This window comes from Hippoglossus stenolepis, chromosome 13 (assembly GCF_022539355.2).
Source record: "Hippoglossus stenolepis isolate QCI-W04-F060 chromosome 13, HSTE1.2, whole genome shotgun sequence".
Lineage (NCBI taxonomy): Eukaryota > Metazoa > Chordata > Actinopteri > Pleuronectiformes > Pleuronectidae > Hippoglossus > Hippoglossus stenolepis.
Genome location: NC_061495.1, coordinates 6,881,352 through 6,898,414, shown reverse-complemented (window position 1 = coordinate 6,898,414; position 17,063 = coordinate 6,881,352). Strand labels below are relative to the sequence as shown.

Here is a 17,063-nt window from a genome sequence, read left to right as displayed (position 1 = left end):
ATGCCGGCTGGTGTCAATCATCCATCCAGCTGAGCCCCTTCACAGCCTTCAAGACCTGGGTGACTGCGTGATGGCTGATGCTGTAATTTTCCAAAAGAAAATTGTTTCTCTTGGTAAAATACCCCCAGCATGCATGAGTGGATCCTCCCTGTGCTGCTTGAAGCTCAGGTCTGTAGATGTAGTGTTAAATATGGAAATGTAGGATTGTTTTTTAGGATTTAGGGATGTCAAAACTAACTTGGCTGACAGTTTAATATCATTGGAAAAGAACGGGGTAAAAATCCTGACATTGTCTCTGGCAAAACATGAAACTCACAGACTTTGTAGAATGACTTGACCTAATGAAGGTGCATGGACCCTCTCGTTTCCAAACATCTTGAATCACCATCTCACTCTCATTTCTGCATGCCTGGCTGAGCCATAATTACCATTTAAAGTGGGATAGGAGTGAAGTGAATGAGATCCTTGTTTGCACCTCAGGTCACGCATGCCGGGCTGCCTTCCTTGATTACTTGATTAGGTGAGGCTGGAGATGAGCCAATGGAAATTTTTCAGGGAGCATAGTTTGATCTGTGACGTTTTAAAATGTAATTCCTTGTTCTCTCCACATGATATATATATATATATATATATATATAAATAAACACAAACACACATGCATCTCAAAAACAAGTACATTGTGAAAACGTTTCATATTTTTCAACTGTTAGTGAAGAAAGTGAAAATGTAATATATTCTAGACTATTATACATAAAGTAAAATATTTCAACCATTTTAATTTCAATAATAATAGTCTACAGCTCAAAATAACTATCTCAAAATATTAGAATACTTCATTTTTAGTTAGAGTAAATTTTAAATATTTCACATTACGTGTAATTTATCTAGTATTCAATATAACCTATGAAAGATTCACTTTTTAAATTGAGAAAGAATACAGCAGAACTTAAAATCATGAGTATCCATTTATTTTTAAAAAGTCAAAAGGGTATCGTAAAGGGGAAAAAAAAAAAAATCTACAACGTAAGCATGGTTCTGGTACGTAAGGTTTATGAAATTTCATTGTATGGCCGATTGCCACCATCGCCATCGCTGTTTTGAAACAGTCCAGCTCCATCAGCAACAATGGAGACAGAATCTAAAAACTGGCAATAAATTCAAAGTTGTCAAATAATTGGCAAAGATGTATAATGAGGGTACAAAACCAGTTTGCCTTTCAGGAGGATCAGGATATCATGGCTGCACAGATAGACCTCTGGCAAATAAGAGCTTCATGATTTAATACAGTAGCTGAGAAATATGCCTTCAAACTGGCTCGTTTTAAAGGGAAGTATCTTTCCAAAAAATATCCCCCTTTATTACATGAAAGGGATTTTCAATCCATTTAGTTTAACTGTGGCACTGTGACAGATTCCTGGAGAGTTAAAAGGAGAGTTTAAGTATTGATTCAGAAAGAAAACATGATGGAAATGAAAGCAGTATTAAAGCCCTTACATTACGTTTGAACTAGATACGAGGAGGTAGAGAATAGAAAAGGAAAAAAGAAAGAAATACAGACAGACTTCTGTTATGAATCCTCCTAATGCATCTGGTGCTGTTGTTACGTCAAAATACAAATCAAGACGGTAGTTATGTAGCGAGTGGTCCTCAGTCGGCCTCCTCTTCCTCAGACTCAGACTCTGGAAGAAAAGAAAACATCAGTCATCAGTCATGTGCTCAAAGTTTATGAACATGAAGAACCAGCGTCAATCAACTTTGAAAATAGAGGCGATACATCAGTTACATCACTAAGTTCTTTAAGATACTGCACAAACCGCTGCCTACAGCTGTGAGAGGTAGAGCGTCTGAATGAAAACACAGAAAAGACGACAAACTGAAGGACTTTACCTTCCTCTGCGTTCTTCAGCCACTCCACAAACTTTTTCATCTGCTCAAGGAAAACGCTCTTTCCTTTGGCCAGGTGGGCGTCGTTGTACCACTTCAAAATTGCCTCCTCGCTCAAGACATCCGCTTTAAAGAGCAAAAAAAAGAATCTATTACAAATGATGCCAAGAGCACAGATGCGTCTGCAGGAGCTAGGAAAACAAAATGTCGCCAGGCAGGTTGATGACATCAATCAACACAAACCTTTGTCTGTAATCTCAGGCCACCTGGCTTCATTCGTATACGCCTATAAAGTGTAGTTTCCCACTATGAAATGAGACTTTTCAACCCAAAATGTGAGGATGGAATAAGGAGACTTATGGACACAAAATAAAGAACCTACCTTTGTAGAGCAGTACAATGATTTTCTGAAAGGCTTTCATGAAATGAATGTTGTCATAACAGTACTCCTGGATCTTCAGCAGCAGAGTCAGTTCAGAGAGGCCCTGGGAGGTAAAAGCCTTCAACATTGGGCTGTATTGCTGAGAATGTAAAAGAGGGAAAATTCATATAAGTAGTAGAAGGGAGGGAGGGAGGCTCTGGATATGTTTATGATATTTTTTTACATTACTTCCATAACTAGTGGGGTGGCTTTGGGTTAGTAAATCAATTATCTTCTCTGCTAAGTTCAAAGCAGCCAGAAACATCTCAGAGGCACAATTTAAGGGTGAACTCCATAGGTTTCTTTGTTTCCAAGTAGGGCTGTGTACTGAAATTCAGTGCCCATAAGGCACTGGTTCCTACACAGCCGATATGCTTACAGGCAACATAAACATCACAGCGTTTCCTAAAGAATTAATTCAATCTATGGTGGTAACTGGGGTGCGTGATCTTCATCTCAGTTTCATGCGTGACTGATCCCGAGTGACAGGTACACAGACTAAAAAGTGAAAGATAAGTTCATGCGTGAAAGAACTGTATTGTTACTGCAGCTGAAACTATGAGATCTGACTGTCAGCATGGGTGGTAAAAATATTATGGACCATAGCGCAAGCATGCGGTAATGGTTCATTATGAAACTGCTGTGGGACAAATCACAATAGAGCAGCCCACCACAGTCTAAATAATTAATGGGAACCACTGCATCACTGCATGTGCCTCGTTAACATTACATTTAACTGTGGTGGCAACACACTCTCTACACGGCTCTGGAAGCACGTTAGCCTACAGTTAGCTAGTGGCATCGTCAAACTGGCAACGCACAAGATACATTAGAAAGCCGAGGGATACTCTGTGTTGTGTGATCCCATTCTTATCATCGACTGCCATTTTGAAAAGAATAAAGTATAAAATTAGCATCTGCATCAGAAAAAACCCAAACCATACCCAACCCTATTTTAAAGTATGTTGACATGAATGCCAGAGTCGAGAAACAGTGGAGCTTCATAACGAAGGTGTCACCTTTAGAAGTTTGATGGCTTGTTCTGTGACCAGCTCCTCCTTCTTGTTCCACTCCACGGAGCTCATTAAGCTAGCCCAGATTAGTCCAATCATCGTCTGCTCAGCGATGTTGTTCTTCTTTAATTCCTCCCGTAAGAAGGCGATGATCTGCAAGTCCCAAGACCAGAGATGTAACACAGGTTATTAGCGAAGCAGACAAACCACGGCCAGCATATGCTGAGACGTATTGCTTATCAAACGCTGCAGAGGTCGCAGGTATGAGAGCCCTGGCAGGATACGTGGGCTTGCGGCAGCAGGTAATATGTTCAGGTTGAGTGGATTTCTGCAACTTGTCAGTGATTAACTGCATCCTGTATCTTCAACGCTTCTTAGGACAAAATGGGGCAGAGGTTAAGAGAAAAGCAATCTTAAGCAGTACCCTCAGTGTTGTCATACGACGAGGGACTAGGTGTAAAAATAAGCACAACATCCAATGAGGCTTACGTCTTTCAGGGGGTCCCCACGTGACATCTGCTCCAGGAGCTCTTTCTGCACCTCCTTACGTGCACCTAAGGACTGCTGGTTTCTGACTAAGTCCGAAAGCTCCTTGAGCCCAGCGTCAGTGAAGTACTTGGAGAAGTGCTCGCAACTGCGCTTGTTGGCAGGGAACAGCTCCTGAGAAGGCACGGACACACAAATTAGCACGCGCACACGCACACGCACACGCACACACACAAATTCAGTGGCAGACCTTTATTTAGCAGACAAGCCTTGTTCAGCATTTAAGAAGCCCTTGTTCCCTAATTATTGCAGTACTGGATGCAACAATAACCTTAAACTCTGGTACATTTAAGCTGATTATTAATTGACAATCTTAATTTAAAGTGTACAGTCACCCATCAACAATTTATGCTTAACCCAGGGGCAGATTTAGGAATTTTCTACATTAGGGGCCATAAAGGGGGTCACAATTTTTACAGAGAGGCCAATTACATGACCAGCACCCATGCACAGATTAGTAATGTGCACATTTAAGTCATTCCTTGTTTACAATTGGCTCCATAGCTTTGATTCAAAACCACACAACATTGAAAATAGTTTTTGAAAATTGTTCCTTACTTTGTCATATTTATTCATATTGTTAGTAACTGACCATTTGTTGTGACCATCCCCTGGCCCCTGTTACCATCCCCTGGCCCCTGTTACCATCCCCTGGCCCCTGTTACCATCCCCTGGCCCCAGCAGAAATCTAATTCGCCTGGAGATTTTGTCATTTAAAACGTCGTTCTCACCATGAGCCTGTTGTCCATGCCAACCTTTCTGAGATTGCCAGCGACAGAGCTGATGTCCTTTTCGGAAAGCCAGGATTTGAAGAGTTTTACAGCGAAGCACGCTGAAACACCTGAACAAATGCATGAAATTGAGAGTCAGCTGCTGGTAACAGACCCGCCAGGTTGAAGTTAAAGTAAGTAACACACTGGTAAACACAACTCAGCAGGAAACGATTAGACAGGTTTTCACTGGATCAATTCCTCAAAAAACAACAACAAAAATCCCGCTCTCAACAAAATAAGTTGGAGCCACAGGTATATTAAAAATGAATATCTGTCTAAACAAAATACATTTCAGTGATGGTTCTATAATGTGATACAGGCAACTACTCCCATATGTCTATGATCTGTTATAAGGCCTTGATACATCAAGCTGGGTGATAATCATCATCTTTCTTTCACAAGCAACAGACAACTGGCTGACAACACAAGGTCAAAGTAAAGCAAAACATCTCTTTTCAGACATTATGCAAGTATAATTCATGTAACGGGACCATTTTCACATATTTTTATTGGCACAAGGGGCAAATTCATTTCGACCCATTAATGCTGGATAACGAATGCAGACTGATAATTATTTATTTGCTCTCCTGCAGTGAGTAAAGTGTTTGTGAAAATCCGCTGTCAGCTTAAGTCTGGTGGATTCAAATGCATTTTTTTCTGGCTTTAGGCATATACATTTATTTCACTGATGTTAGCATGAGCACATTTGTAAGCAGAGAAGTATTGAGAAGCTGCAGTAAAGATACAGAGAAAAGATTTGTTGGACATGTGGTCTTAGGATTTTGAACCACATTGTATTTGCATGGACTTATTTTCATGATTGTCAGTTGTTCTGATACTTAAGCCCCCCCTCTCCAATGGTCAAAAAACCTGCTAACATCTGGCTTTTGTCTGCAGTGGGAATGGATACAATCTGCATTCTCTCCTAAGTCAAATGACTCTGCAGTAGACACGGTTTTATTTGGCTTCGATCAGCAGGGATGGAAACGTGAAACCAGAGTGAACGCGCTAATTGACAAGACAGTGAGGTGAGAGAGTGCATCTGTGGCATCGAACATGATGCATCAGGGGAAAATAAACAGAAAGGCAAACTCCTCAACTGGCAACGAAGGAGGAGTCAATCGGCTTTTTTAGTGGTTAGTCCACGTTTAAAAAACCTGCGTATACCCACTAGTTTTAGTGTAAAAGAGATATTATAGACAAATAACTGAAATCAATGTTCATTATGTTGAATATTTGTTCTTATATATCAGGAAATATTTGAGAAGACCATAAACTGTGCCTTTAAAAAAGAGCAAGAGAGCATAGTGTTTTAACAATCAAAGAAAAACATCAACAAAACCGGTTCTTAAGAAGGAAAGAAAATAAAAAACAGAAGAGGGTGGTACAAGATGATTCTCTACTCCCTTTATCTCCCAACCACTTCTCCCTGTGGATCCTATCTAGTAAACAACCCAAAAAACACAACTAGGCGTGCCCACAAGGCAGAGAAGCATGTACCTTCTTTAACCACGTTCTCGTTGAACAGGCTGCTGAGGATGGATGCGGAGATATTGCCGTTAGCCAGCAGGATTCCTGTTAGCATGGCCAGCTTGTTGCGCTCAGACTCTGTGAAGCCCTTGAGAAACAGCAGCAGCTGCCACAGAGCAAACATAGAAACACAATTCTTTAGGCTGAATTATTGGTCAGATGTATATATTTTTAATACTGGATTGGAACCACATGGTCATGAATTCAGAAACTTGACATACATTAGTCAGGTATTATATGTTCCTGTAAAGACAAACCTTTTTAATCTCCTCCTCGAATCCTTTCTCCAAGTATTTGTAACGCCTGATGAGCTTGTTAAAGACCTGGAAGGAAACACAAAACATGCCGTATAATTTGTACTGCCTGAAAATTTGATTTTTATATTTCTTGTAATACACTGCAAAGGGAGCTTTGGGATTTACCTGTGCGTATGCCTGCATTGTCACCATGTCCTCTTGTGCCTTGAAGAGACAGAAGTCGGTGCACGTCATGTCATCTGCCATGGTGCCCCCCGGGGCTGTGAAGAAAGAGGTTTAATTTTGAGAAACATTCTCTTTAAAAGTCTGATGAGCTCAGACTGTCGCAGATTGCCATTACAATGGTGGATTTGCAAGGTTGTAGGAACAGAACACTTCTGATTGGTGAAATTAAGTAGCCAGTTTCATTGATCATTACTGCTGCACATCCATTGCATGTGTAACAATCAGTGTAAGCACATTACACATTTTACTATCTTGATAACGCATCCCTAAAATAACAGTGATTTCACTGCGCTGTTGACTTCAAACCAGTTTTTTGTTGGTCAAAAGCTCAATCGCTTTCCACTGTGTCAAGATAGCAATGTGCCAACATGCCCACAGGGGCTCACATGGGTTGATGTGCATTTACTAAAAAGTTGGCACTGTGCGGGAAAAACAACTGCTTAAAGATGCTTGGTGCTGCTTTGCACTGGGTGTAAACCTGCTGGTATGCTTGACAGATTTGTCATTGCACGCCCCAAATGCCAACGACTTGTTCGCTCTAGAATCATCACTCTGGGTTTGTGCACGCTTCTTTGCCTTGACAAACTGGTTGCTGAATATTTTTTTTCAATTGTTTCCTGCAGAATGCCTCGTCATTAAACTAGAGTCTCTGCATTCTCCCTCCTGGAGCCATCTGAGAATATCTATGCTCCCTCATTGATGACTTTGTGGGAGCATAGATATATCTGCAAAGATGGACCTGTTTGCAAACTCAATCCAAACTATGCTAGATGCGCTGTGTGCCAAGTAAAAAAAATGTGGGTGGTGCTCCACCAGCCGAAACTGGCCTTTCAATTGCACGTGTCAGCAGAGATTGTCATATTGTGCGTGCAAGGACGGAAACGGTGAGCATTAACTAGGCTTAAGACAATTCCCTAAAAGTCTAGAGTTGCATAAAACTTTCTATTAATGTTTCAATTGTGGTAGCAATTGTATTGTATCAAACACTTGTTTGCTCTTATCGTAGCTAAGATTGTCCTAATGGCTCATTGAGTGCTTGGCTGTGTAAACTCCAAACTTTGTCTCCATCCTAATAACCACACTAAAAAGCCCCTGATAATAAGTACTTTTAGGATGTTTTTAAACTCTGAAAGTGTCCTGCAACTTACCCAGCATCCCACCAGCCACCAGGATGTCGAACAGAGTCTCAGCATAGCGTCTATAGTCAAGTTTGGCACCAGAGGAATCAAGGAACTTTGCGACAGCGTCCAAGTCAGTGCCAGTTTGGTTCAGACCTTGTACGATGCTCTCCTGAAAATGGGTAGGGTCAAACCTCTCCTTTTCATCTGTTGAAAAGACAGATACAAGTTTCAGTTTGTTCCTACAACTTACTTATGATCTTATAAAGACAAATACAATGCCATTCTCATAAACATACATACGGTAGGGCTTATAGACAGACACATTTATTGTACTGTGAGTCTGTTCAGTGGCTGTGAAATAAACAATATTCAGTAATGTGCATTTATTTGCCACACACCTTCCTTTAGTGTTCAAAGGGTCCATCAGAATATGTTGAATATCAAGTCAGCTACATGTAGGAATGTGTGTAAGGGATCAAACCTTGTTGTCATATTCCTGTGTTTTTCATTGTATGCAGGCAGGTGAGGTGTTTTCATGAAGTGTGATAAAGACTCAGTGGACGAATCATCAAAGTCGATGAATAGTTTGGATTCAAACAAGAAATTCAATTGTTGTGTGCAAAACTAATTCACTGGTGACATGTCCCGGGTTTTTGCCAGCTTCTCGACCAATGTCAGCTGGGATCGGCTCCAACCCCTGCAACCCTCAAAGGATAAGCAGTATAGATACTGGATGGATGGATGGACTGATGGATGGATGTGCAGAACTGTATGACTGCCTTCAAGCTTCTGACCTCTTTTCCGGGTTTTGAAGCGCTGGCCTGTTAGCGTAGGCTTCTGCTGCTTTTGATTATTCATAAAAGACACTCTGGGAAAACAGAGAAGGAAAATAAGAACAGGATTAGGATATTACAATGAAAATCATGTTTCTCCATACCCCTGAACTCCCTACTCTAGAAAGATTAATACAAAATAGTCAAGTGTTTCTTAATTGGAATTAATCCAAAAGAAAGTGTGTGTGTATAATAACAGATGCGGTTCAAACCAGGGGAGTAGTGATCGCAGCCTGCTGAGTGTAAACCATTCATGTGTTATTCACGTTAGTTGCGTAGCTACGTGAGATCTGGTGTATTCACAGCGACTGACGTGGACGTGCGTTTCTCCCCGTGTTCACTATTAAAACACGACTCTAGCAAACGTTATTTTAAAGCCGCACATTTTACTGGTTAAACAATATCTGACGACATGTCGAGACCGAAGAACACGGGTTTGTAAAAAGGCGGAGATCACCCGGATGTCTGAATCCAACACCGGGCTAGCATTAAGCTAACCCCCGTGTGCGCCATAGCTTCTCCTCCTACCTCCATGACGCAGGGCCCCGGTGAGCTGGACCACACGACGACAAACACTCAACCACATCACGTGAAACGACAAACAACGACTCACCGAAATCCTCTTAATGAGCAAAAACTGTCCGTGAAATAAAAACTAACACCGTTAGAGTCCAGTTGCACTACTTCCGGGGAAAGCGGAAATTTAGGACGCATCAGCGCATGCGCGGTAACAATAAATCTTGATCACTGCACTTGTGTGTGGAGGAGAGGGGAGGGGGGGAGTAAAGAGATCGTAAACTGTTTAAAACTGAGGAATTGACGCGTAAGCAAAACCAAATGGAGTAAAAATACTACTAATTAACATATTTAATACAAAATTATTTTATATTTACTCTTCGAATTGTGCAGAATGGACTTATTAACGACAGTCGTTGTGATTTACACCCCCATTCCTCCCGGGCAGTTTGATGTCGTCCAGATAACGAGTAGATTGGACAGAAGAAATAAATAATAAAAAATTTTTTTTTTTAAAAAGCTCAGTTTCCTAATGGATGAAATTATGTATTCAACATTTAATATTAGTGCACAGAACCGACCCAGACCCATCGAGGATCATTGGAGGATCGGTGGACAAGCGGCTGCTGTCTGGGATGGAGACACAGGAGGGGGGTGTTGTGCTGTCGGGGGGGTGGGGGGGGATGTGATCTGCCTGTGGGATGAAGGGAAATCTTTAGTGATGCGTTAACTCTCACCTCGTAAATCTTACTTCTAATTCAACTTATTTCAACAGTTTTTAGTTTTATTTAATTTCCAAATACAAAAGTAAACAAAAAAGTGATGCGTTATTTCTGAGGGAGTGTGAAGAGTTGACCTTAAAAAAAATCCCCAGGGGCTCCGGCAAATAATGTGTTTCAGTAGCTGCATTTAACGGAAAGTTAAATATACAAACAAACAAAAAACATAGTTTGACATAATACTTTGGCAACAACGTATATCCCATAAAAAACATCTACTACACTGAATCAAACAGTCGGAGACTCATTTGCACACAGTGTAGCAGATCTTTCAGTCCTTATAATACTACACCAAATATATTAAAATAATCCCTTAACATTACATTATTCAATTTAATCGTTTATTCATGCTTTTTCATGAGAATTAAATTTTTCATACTGATATGTACATACGAGTACGAAATTTTAGCTTAACTGAACTGAACGTAACTTAAAGGTTCAGTGTGTATAATTTAGTGACATCTAGTGGTGAAGTTGCATGTCGCAGCTGAATACATCTCACCTCACCCTCCCCATTCAAATAATGAGAGAGAACCTGTGGTCGCCTTCAGTTGTCACAAAAACTCAAAAGGTGTTAAGTTTGTCCAGTCTGGGCTACGGTTAAAAAAAACATGGCGGCCTCCGTAGACAGGACCTGCTCCAGATGTAACCTTTAAGTATTTAAATATAAAGGGCCAATTCTCGCATAAAGAAACCAACAAATCGTACAATTTAGATGAAAACACACTAGTGACAACATAACTAGGATTATTTAATCATCAATTTCTGCCAATTCACCTTAATTTTAACACACTGGACCTTTAACTTAACTTGTAATATTTTGTGATCATGCATGTTTAATTAAATATTCGACATGGTTAGTGTCCCCTAGGAAGCTTTTGGGAAGTGCACACCATGTGGACAAAAAACAAATGAATCTATAAAACTCCGACAGCACTTGAAGGCATCAGCACCCGGCCGCCCCCCGCTCCACTGGAGGTGATTAGGGGGGGGACGCTACCGCCGGACGAGCCCAGTGACGCCGCTCCGCTGCAGCCGCTCCCCACGCCCGGTGGACCCTTCCCTCTCCAGTCCTCCCTCCCACCCGCCCGCACAGCTCCCATCCACAGTGCTGCTGCTGCTGAGTCCCGGGTGAGAGCCACAGCGCGTCCAGCCTCGTCCAGCTCCGCGGACACGAGTTTCAGCACGAAGCCGAGCGGGGAAGGGCTTTTTTTTTTTTTGTATCAGGGAGCCGCTCCAGACCTCGAGGATCGTCCTGGGATCCCAACTTTGAGTGGATTTAGGACAAAAAGGACAACAACAAGGGAGCAACTCTTGCAGAGATAAAGAGGCAAGTTCGGCATCTTCTCGTGGTTTCTCTCCACACTTGCGAGGAGGATCTTCTTTCCCCTGCAACTTTTCTCTTTCTCCAAAGTTAACTTTGCAGACAAGACCGTCCGCTTCCCAACTCATTCATTCCTCCTCACTTCTTCCAGCAGGAGGAGGAGGAGGGGGGGGTTGGGTTTTTTCCCTTTTTCTTTGTGAGCGAGTCCTTGATGTTTGGATGTTTAGAAACTTGGCAGGACTGGAAACATCTGTGTTTCCCAGTGTAGTCGCGCTGGTTGCATGGTTCCTTAATCCCAACCAGAGCTGCTTTAGTAATGAGAAGTTAAAAAACCCACTGATGGCTAATTGGCTACATCTGCGGGCTTTGTCATGCAGGAGTCGAACCGCTGCAGGAGAAGACAGTAGCAGATCTTTAACTCCAGTCCTTTGATCTGCTGCGTTTATCAAAGTGCAAACAACAAATATCCCCATCATCGATGTATCCTCTCCACTTTGGTGTAATCAGAAAAAAAAAGAAGACCCAACCACTTTCTTTTTCATTTAACTAAACATCCTTTGATTTTCCTGAGCTATGATCTGTGCACACACCCTGAATCTATACAGTGAGTAGGAAAAGTGTTTGATGTTACACAAGGTCCCTGATTTAAAATTGCTCATAATGCTGCTGCTGCTGACTGGAATAAATTACTGCTCAGATGCTACTGAAACTATTCACCTCTGTGAGAAACCTCCCAAAGTCTCCCCCCCCCCCCCTGGTTTGGAGCTGTGTGGCTCTCTTTCTGCTGGGGTTCTCCTCTGGAACTGTTATGGGAAGACAAAAGTACAGTAGTGTTTTTAAAACAGCAACAGCCACTGAATTAGGTGATAGGATTCTAAAACTGTAGAAAATCCTATCAAAGATTCTTTAAAAGTTGTTTTGGAGGACTGGCTCAGGTTTTACTGCACATGATTGCTGATGCATAACTTAAATGGATCTACATTTCTACCTATAGGGATTTTAGAGCTGAGTCAATGACTTCAGAAACTGCTGATTGTTCTCACTCTAAACACAAGATTGTCCTCAACTTTTTTATTTCCAACCAGTCTTAAAAATATTCATGTTTCAGAAGTACGCAGCCGTAACTGAAGCCATACATCAAGTCAATGGAAATGTTACGAACTCTCCGACTTGTTCTGCTTCAAACGTTGTCGTCTGCGGCTTGATTGCCATGCGATGGTTTCTACTTCTGTACGCTGCAGCGTTCCAACTCCTAATTCCATTTGTGAACTTTAAATCCCAAGAGGATCAGATAAGACCCTTCTTTTTTTTTTAAAGGACTATGTCTTTCTCTTTGTGGTTTTCCACAAAAACGAACGCCCCTCTCAGTCTGAGTCAGGGAAACCAGATGGTAACTTTATTACCCGTCCTGATCAAACAAACGGTGATGTAAGATGACTGTGAAAGGTAGTGTGTGTGGTAAAGCACAGAGACTCCTGGAAAAACTAACAACCGTTTAGCGCGTTGGCAGCTTGTGGCGACTGTTGGCCTCTCGACCAGCTCCACTCAGTGTGCGCTTGCTTGTTTTTCAAGTCGCAACTGCTTTTTCCTAATGTGCCAAAGGCCTCTTCATGAACACTGTGGGGTGAGATGCTATGGTCTAATGTGGTGTGTGTATCGAGGACCAAAGTCCCCTCAGCCAGGGCCATGGTGATGAATGCTGTTTGCACTTGTCTGCCCGTGCAGCTTAGTGTAGTGAGGCGTGTGTCTTGTGTTAGCCCTGCATCAACTGAGACAGACACACAAACACACACACACACACACACACACACACACACACACACACACACACATGCAGTCCCACTGACTAGACCTGAAAAGCCCTCAGCGCTCTTACAGGACGATTTTCTGAAGCTACGAAGCATCAAAACTTGTCTGAATGATACTCGGTTACCTTTTTAAAACTCGTTCCCCTCCTGTTGCTTTGGAGTTGTAAAAGTAAAGCTCGCACATTATCTTCAAAATCACCATCCTAACGAACCTTCACCAGTGCCATTTGACTCTGATCATTTCCCCAACCAGTTCTTCTTAGTAGCTTAGACTTTATATCCTTTGTCTGCCTTGCAGCTGGGCTAATAATGATTGTGATTCAGTTCACTGTTGCTTTGTTAAGTGCGGCAGCTGCTTTCTCCATTTACTTGTGTGAAACCAAGCCAGACCGAGGGTTTCGCTGCCCGTCCTGCAGACGAGGCTGAGGCTGCTAACTGGCTGGAACATTTTGAGCGTGTTCTTGTTTTGTGGGGAAAAATTGTTCAGTGTGCGTTTACTTTATAGCCGGTAAGCGGTCGAGTTATTTCAAAGCTGTTGTTGTTACTGGTGACGTTCAGCATTGTGAACCCTGAGGATCAGGGTGTTGATCATGTCAATAGTGAAAGCTACAAAGCCCCAAGTTTTTCTTTTTTAAATGTAGAACTCCAGCCTGACAGCTTAAAGTAAATCCCGACACCAGGATGCAAGTGTCCGATTGCCAAAGCAGCAGCAGTGAGTCAGTGAGTGTATGTGTGTGCCCCAGTGTTTAGATCTTTTAGCTCTAATGGTTTCAATGCATCACATTCCGACTGCGTTGATAGATGTGAACATGATTGGTGTTCTGCAGTTAATGGAACATTGCTTCACACTGCCAGTGCGAAAGAGGCCCATTTCCTATTACCTTGTCTGACCATTGTGTATTTTAATGCATTCACGTGGTGTCGAATAATCAGATAGATGCACACGAACGCCACCTCAAGCCGGAACAGCTCAAGTCAGCTGAAATATTGGTACAGAAGATGGCAAGTGGCTGACATCAGCACATCTAAACCACATGTAAACATCATTTTATATCATTTTATAATTGGCTCTATATAGTAGCGTTTGCACTTATAAACTGCATGTCCATCTCTCACAAGCGCCAACACCATTACTTTTTGGCCAATGCAGATGTTTTTATGATTAACATGAATATATTCTAGATATTTGTTGCGTTTGCAATTTTTTACTATGCAAAAAAGAAAAAAATTGAAAGGGATGTCAAAGTGTTTTTTAAACCAAACGCATAAATACATCACATATGCCAAGATAAGCACACTGTAATAAAACTACCAACCTGATCCGTGTGAAACTTACAACTGATATTCTACAAACACCCCTTTCAGAATTTAACGCAGTACACTTAGCGTTATAATGTGGGAAAGAAAATATACTGTCTCTGTTGGGAAGTCTTTTCATTCTTATATTCTGCAGAAACTCTGCAAGTAGCTGTCACCCTAAGTGTTTCCAACCAAGTATTTCACAAAGACATGCAAATTATTTGGTTGTGCCACTTCCTGGTGGGAAATCGAAATGTCTGCTGTTTTTAAAAGATCAATTTTTTTATGCAAATGAAGCCAAAACCTAACTGGAGCAGCTTTTAACCCAGCTTGGCCCCTGCTACTTCAAATCAATGACAAGTGCAGCCAAAGATGCCAAAAACCTCATGTCACTGTTACTCGAGCTGTTCCGAGTTTGGCAGGTTATTTTGTGATCGTGTAGAATGTCATCTCTCACAGTAAGAATCTCATTTAAATGAATGTTGACAGGGTCTTAGAAGCTGGCACATCAAAACAGTTATTCTTGTCACTCATCTTGTTTGCGTGTGCTCACTGGATTAATTATGTGGTTGTTCAATTCGGTGACGTCCCGGCTGCCAGCTGTAGACTCTGGGTTTTGAATATCTACCGGTGTTTGTTTGGGTCACAGGTTGATGTTTAACCAGGCTGGCTGATTTTCTGCCATGAAAACTCAAATCGACTCTAAGCCAACGAGCAAAACGTTTGTGTAATCTTAACCTCATCATAGCGTGTGTGTCTAAATTCAAAGTCATCGGACGTAGGCAGTTCTGAGTGCAGACAGAAGTCATCAGTTCACAAGTCATTGAGCGCAAGATGTTCCAAAAACTTTCTCGGCTTGTTCACTCAGTCGGTGTGCCAGCCAGCGGAGTGACTGCCAATCTGTTCATATGCCAGCCTTTAACTCGCACAGATCTGCACCTGGAGCTGTGTTGAGGACTGTGGATTCCAGGTCACTTTCCCAGGCAGCTGCTCGCTCTCTGCCCCTCTAAACCGCTGTCCTCTCTGTCCCGGGCTGCTCTGGCACAGCCCCACGGCCCGCTGCTGCTCCATTAGGGAGGGCCTTTAATCTCCGTCACTGCCAGCAGCCTGCGATGTTGTGACTCTTCTGCCCGGCGACAAGGCCGGCCTGGTCTGGGGTGAATTTACAGACGATTATGCCGCATAATAGATTTTATTATCATTTGTTTGCACATAGACGCCACAGTGTTCCCAAACAGCTGCTCCCAAGGTAGAATGACACCAATCATCTCTCAGGGTGGCTCGCACAATGCCCATTTGCCTTCCCTCAAACCACATGTCACTTTCGATCGCCAGCTTGTTTTGTCAACCCTAATGCAAATTTTGACCATTTAGAAATTGATGATCCCCGTGAGCTTGTTTCCCTTTTAATCACGCACATGCGTCCTAACACACAACTGCTGATTTGTTTGGCTCTTTCACCGCTTGCATGCGAATGCTCGCACGGTTGTTGACCTTTTGGTTAAGCTCTCTCTCCTCACTGAAGGACAGAGAAGAACACGTAGCCTCAGTCAAGGCCTTGTAAATAATATATGTACATCTAATGGTGTTATTTTCTTTTACACATTTTCCCCCCTTAGCTTGATCTTATTGGGAAATCTAGGTCAGTGTCAGAGGCAGGGAGCCAAACATGCATCATAATATTGTTGGTGACACGCATTGAAATCCCAGGTCCAACCCACCCATCAATAATAGACTCTGGAATCTAGAGTCATGTTTTGGTTTTTCTGTTGAGCAATTTAGCTTCTCTAAATACAGCACTTTAATCCGTGGGAATTATAGATGAAATTGCAATTTCAAAATTTAATCATGTGACCTGTACTCCGTGTCCTTGCATGCTCTGTCTGATCTTGCCAGAATGCTCCACATATTCTGCAACAACCAATGAGAGGGAGGCCTGCTTAGTTAAGTGCCAGTGGCAGGTATTCATGTGGGTGATAAGTGAAGAATAATGGCAGGTAGTTGTTCCAGGAAGTCCTTCTAAAGTAATTGTTCAGCTATTAAATGCACCCATCATTCTATCCAGGGTTACAGAGTACAGTCAAACCAAGGCCCGGCCATGTGAAAGATATGTTGCTTTTAATCAGAATCTCTTTTGGTCCTTTTGTAACATTAGGTCAAGATTTATTGTGCCAAATTTAAATGCCACACATAGCTACACTGTACCAGTCAGCTTTGGAGAGCGCACTCGGGTAAGGTGACGCGCATCCAGGCCGAGGGCATTTGGCCATAAGTTTTGCCACATCACTGATTCACGAGATTTAGATTTGAGATTAATAGCAGCTAAACCATGTGGGCGTACGTGATGCTTACCTCCTAAACATTCATCAGAGAGATTGATTAAATCTCTCTGATGCAAAATGCATCAAAGAGATTGATAAAGTGGGGCACTTTTAATCCACTTTCTGAGTCATTCACCAGAGGTTTATACAAGGGTCATTTTGATTTAGACTGATAGAATTTTAGTTTTTCTCTGTTATATAAAAAGTAAATGTTGTGATATTTTGTTTTCTTCATGTAGCATCACACAAATCTTTTTTTTTTTAACATTTACCAATGAGTGGCAGAGTAGTTATATCCGTCATCACTAACCACTCAGCAGTGAGGATAATCCCCTGAGTTTAATCAAGGCTGCAAGGTTTCCTCTTATTCCCCCACTTTGGATCTAGCACAACAGTTAGCAGCAGGCAGCGAC

The 17,063-nt window shown here is 42.0% G+C and overlaps 2 protein-coding genes across 7 annotated transcripts in view; one reads left to right on the top strand and one right to left on the bottom strand.

Moving 5' to 3' along the window:
* Positions 1–952: 952 nt before the first annotated feature.
* Positions 953–9,321, bottom strand: LOC118120227 (eIF5-mimic protein 2-A). Its single transcript, XM_035174997.2, has 12 exons — positions 9,217–9,321; positions 8,565–8,638; positions 7,798–7,974; positions 6,590–6,684; positions 6,425–6,490; positions 6,138–6,273; positions 4,596–4,705; positions 3,808–3,978; positions 3,325–3,471; positions 2,267–2,405; positions 1,888–2,010; positions 953–1,679 (listed from the first exon to the last, which is right to left on the bottom strand). The coding sequence occupies exons 1-12, from the start codon at positions 9,315–9,317 to the stop codon at positions 1,648–1,650; spliced, it is 1,371 nt and encodes a 456-aa protein (XP_035030888.1). The 5' UTR covers positions 9,318–9,321; the 3' UTR covers positions 953–1,647.
* Positions 9,322–10,905: 1,584 nt separating this feature from the next.
* myo1b (myosin IB) overlaps positions 10,906–17,063 on the top strand; it is a 61,011-nt gene continuing 54,853 nt past the window's right edge. For 4 of the 6 annotated variants that reach the window (XM_035174791.2, XM_035174795.2, XM_035174793.2 and 1 more), the window contains exon 1: positions 10,907–11,228. The gene's annotated coding sequence lies outside the window, so the exon portion shown is untranslated. Of the gene's footprint in view, positions 11,229–17,063 lie in introns of all 6 variants that reach the window. The other 2 variants (XM_035174790.2, XM_035174794.2) reach the window with 2 other exon arrangements.